We start from the raw sequence: 2,719 nt of genomic DNA on the forward strand, positions 1-2,719 counted from the left end.
GTTTGTTTTCACTTGAACGTCGGAGGCTGAGGGACGACCTGATGAGCGGCACGGATAGAATGGAGAGTCGGAGTCTGTACTCCAGGCTCGAAATGTCAATTACCAGGGGACAGAGGTTTAAGATGAAAGGGGGAAAGTTTAAAGGAGATGTGAGAGGCAAGTTTTTTTACACAGAGGGTGGTAAGTGTCTGGAATGCGCTGCCATGGAAGGTGGTAGAAGCAGGTACCAGAGCAATGTTTCAGAGGCATCTTGACAGATACATGAATAGGCAGTGAATAGAGGGATACGGACCGCGGAGAGGAAAAAGGTCTTTAGTTTAGAAAGGCATCATGTGTCAGTGCAGGCTTGGTGGGCCGAAGGGCCATTTCCTGTGCTGATGTAATACCACTATACCACTGTTCTTTGTTCTAACACCACTGTTTCCTCTGAGACTTCTGGCTGCCTGTCCAGTTACACCTGGATGTGGAAATGCAAGATGAACAATGATTTTGATTAGATTTGATTTATTATTGTCCCGTGTATTGGGAAACAATGAAAAGTATTGTTTCTTGTGAGCAAAACAGACAAAGCATACCGTTCATCGAGTACATAGAGGGAAAAGGAAAAGACAGTGTGCAGAACGTAGCGTTACAGTCATAGCTAGGGTTTAGAGAAAGATCAGCTTAATGCGAGGTAGGTCCATTCAAAAGTCTGACAGCAGCAGGGAAGAAGCTGTTCTTGAGTCGGTTGGTACGTGACCTCAGACTTTTGTATCTTTTTCCCGATGGAAGAAGGTGGAAGAGAGAATGTCCGGGGTGCGTGGGATCCTTGATTATGCTGGCTGCTTTTCCGAGGCAGTGTCGGCAGTGGATGGGAGGCTGGTTTCCAGAATCCTAGAATCCCTACACTGCAGAGGAGGCCATTCGGCCCATCGAGTCTGCACTGACAACAATCCACCTCAGGCCCTATCCCCATAACCCCACATATTTACCCTATTAGTCCCCCTGACACTAAGGGGCAATTTTAGCATGGTCAATCAACCTAACTTGCACATCTTTGGAGTGTGGGAGGAAACGGGAGCACCCGGAGGAAACCCACGCAGACACGGGGAGAACGTGCAAACTCCACACAGACAGTGACCCAAGCCGGGAATCGAACCCGGGTCTGTGGCGCTGTGAAGCAGCAGTGCTAATCATTGTGCCACCCTGATGTACTAGGCTACGTTCACGACCCTTTGATCAAGAAGGCAAATGGGATGTTGGCCTATTATTGCGAAGGGCATAGAATATAAAAGCAGGGATGTCTTGATGCACCTGTACAGGGCATTGGTGAGGCCGCAGCTGGAATACTGTGTGCAGTATTGGTCCCCTTATATGAGGAAGGATATATTGGCATTGGAGGGAGTGCAGAGAAGGTTCACCAGGTTGATACCGGAGATGAGGGGTTTGGATTATGAGGAGAGGCTGAGGAGATTGGGTTTGTACTCGTTGGAGTTTCGAAGGATGAGGGGGGATCTTATGGAGACTTATAAGATAATGCGGGGGCTGGATAGGGTGGAGGCGGAGAGATTCTTTCCACTTAGTAAGGAAGATAAAACTAGAGGACACAGTCTCAAAATAAAGGGGGGTCGGTTTAAGACAGAGTTGAGGAGGAACTTCTTCTCCCAGAGGGTGGTGAATCTCTGGAATTCTCTGCCCACTGAGGTGGTGGAGGCTACCTCGCTGAATATGTTTAAAGTGCGGATGGATGGATTCCTGATCGGTAAGGGAATTAAGGGTTATGGGGATCAGGCGGGTAAGTGGTACTGATCCACGTCAGATCAGCCATGATCTTATTGAATGGCGGGGCAGGCTCGAGGGGCTAGATGGCCTACTCCTGCTCCTATTTCTTATGTTCTTATGTTCTTTGTAGTTTCTTGTGGTCTTGGTTGCGGGAGCCAGAGCAAGCTGATTGACGCTGGGTTGATGTTTCTGTCTCTCAGGAGGTGTCGAGGAGAAGCCAGTGGATCACACAGCTGGAACAGGAGAAAGCAGTCCTCATCAAACAACTGTTGGAGGCTCAGTTTGAAAGCCACGCCCAATCCAATTGGGACAACTCCATCTTCGTTTAGGCCGGCCGCTCACGACGCCGGTTGCCATGACTGCTGGCTGGGTTCGGCGTGGCCCTGAATTTTCCCAGCTCCCCACGGCCTCGTGTCTCAGCCAAAATGTCCATATGTCGAGGGTTTCATAAAAGAATCGGGGAACGGTTACAATGCCAGAGGCCATTCAGCCCATCGTGTCCGTGCGGGTCCCCGGAAGAGCGCATTGAGAGGACATTTGATAGAGGTGTTCAGAGTCATTTGGGGGTGGGGGGTGGGGGGGGGGGGGGGGGTGGTTGGGGGGGGGGGAGAGGAGGGAGGGGGGGGGGGGAGGGAGTGGGGGGCGGTGGTGGTTAGGATCTGGAGAGGCGATGTCCTAGTGATATTATCGCTATTAATCCAGAAACACAGCTAATGTTCTGGGGACCCGGGTTCGAAACACGCCACGGTTGGATGGTGGAATTTGAATTCAAGTTACAAATATCTGGAATTAGGAATCTACTGATGGCCATGAAACCATTGTCGATAGTCGGAAAAACCTATCTGGTTCCCTTTAGGGAAGGAAATCTGCCGTCCTTATCCGGTCTGGCCTACATGTGACTCTAGAGACACAGCAATGTGGTTGACTCTCAACTGCCCCCCAAGGGCAACTAGGGATG

At 50.4% G+C, this 2,719-nt stretch overlaps 1 protein-coding gene across 1 annotated transcript in view; it reads left to right on the forward strand.

The window, feature by feature from the left end:
- Positions 1 to 2,320, forward strand: part of LOC144496731 (suppressor APC domain-containing protein 2) — a 19,638-nt gene extending 17,318 nt beyond the window's left edge. The window contains exon 5 of the mRNA XM_078217236.1: positions 1,962 to 2,320. Coding sequence (XP_078073362.1) covers positions 1,962 to 2,090 — 129 coding nt within the window. The 3' untranslated portion in view covers positions 2,091 to 2,320. The remainder of the gene's footprint in view (positions 1 to 1,961) is intronic.
- Positions 2,321 to 2,719: the final 399 nt, after the last annotated feature.

The sequence above is a fragment of the Mustelus asterias genome, chromosome 8 (assembly GCF_964213995.1).
Source record: "Mustelus asterias chromosome 8, sMusAst1.hap1.1, whole genome shotgun sequence".
Classification (NCBI taxonomy): Eukaryota; Metazoa; Chordata; class Chondrichthyes; order Carcharhiniformes; family Triakidae; genus Mustelus; species Mustelus asterias.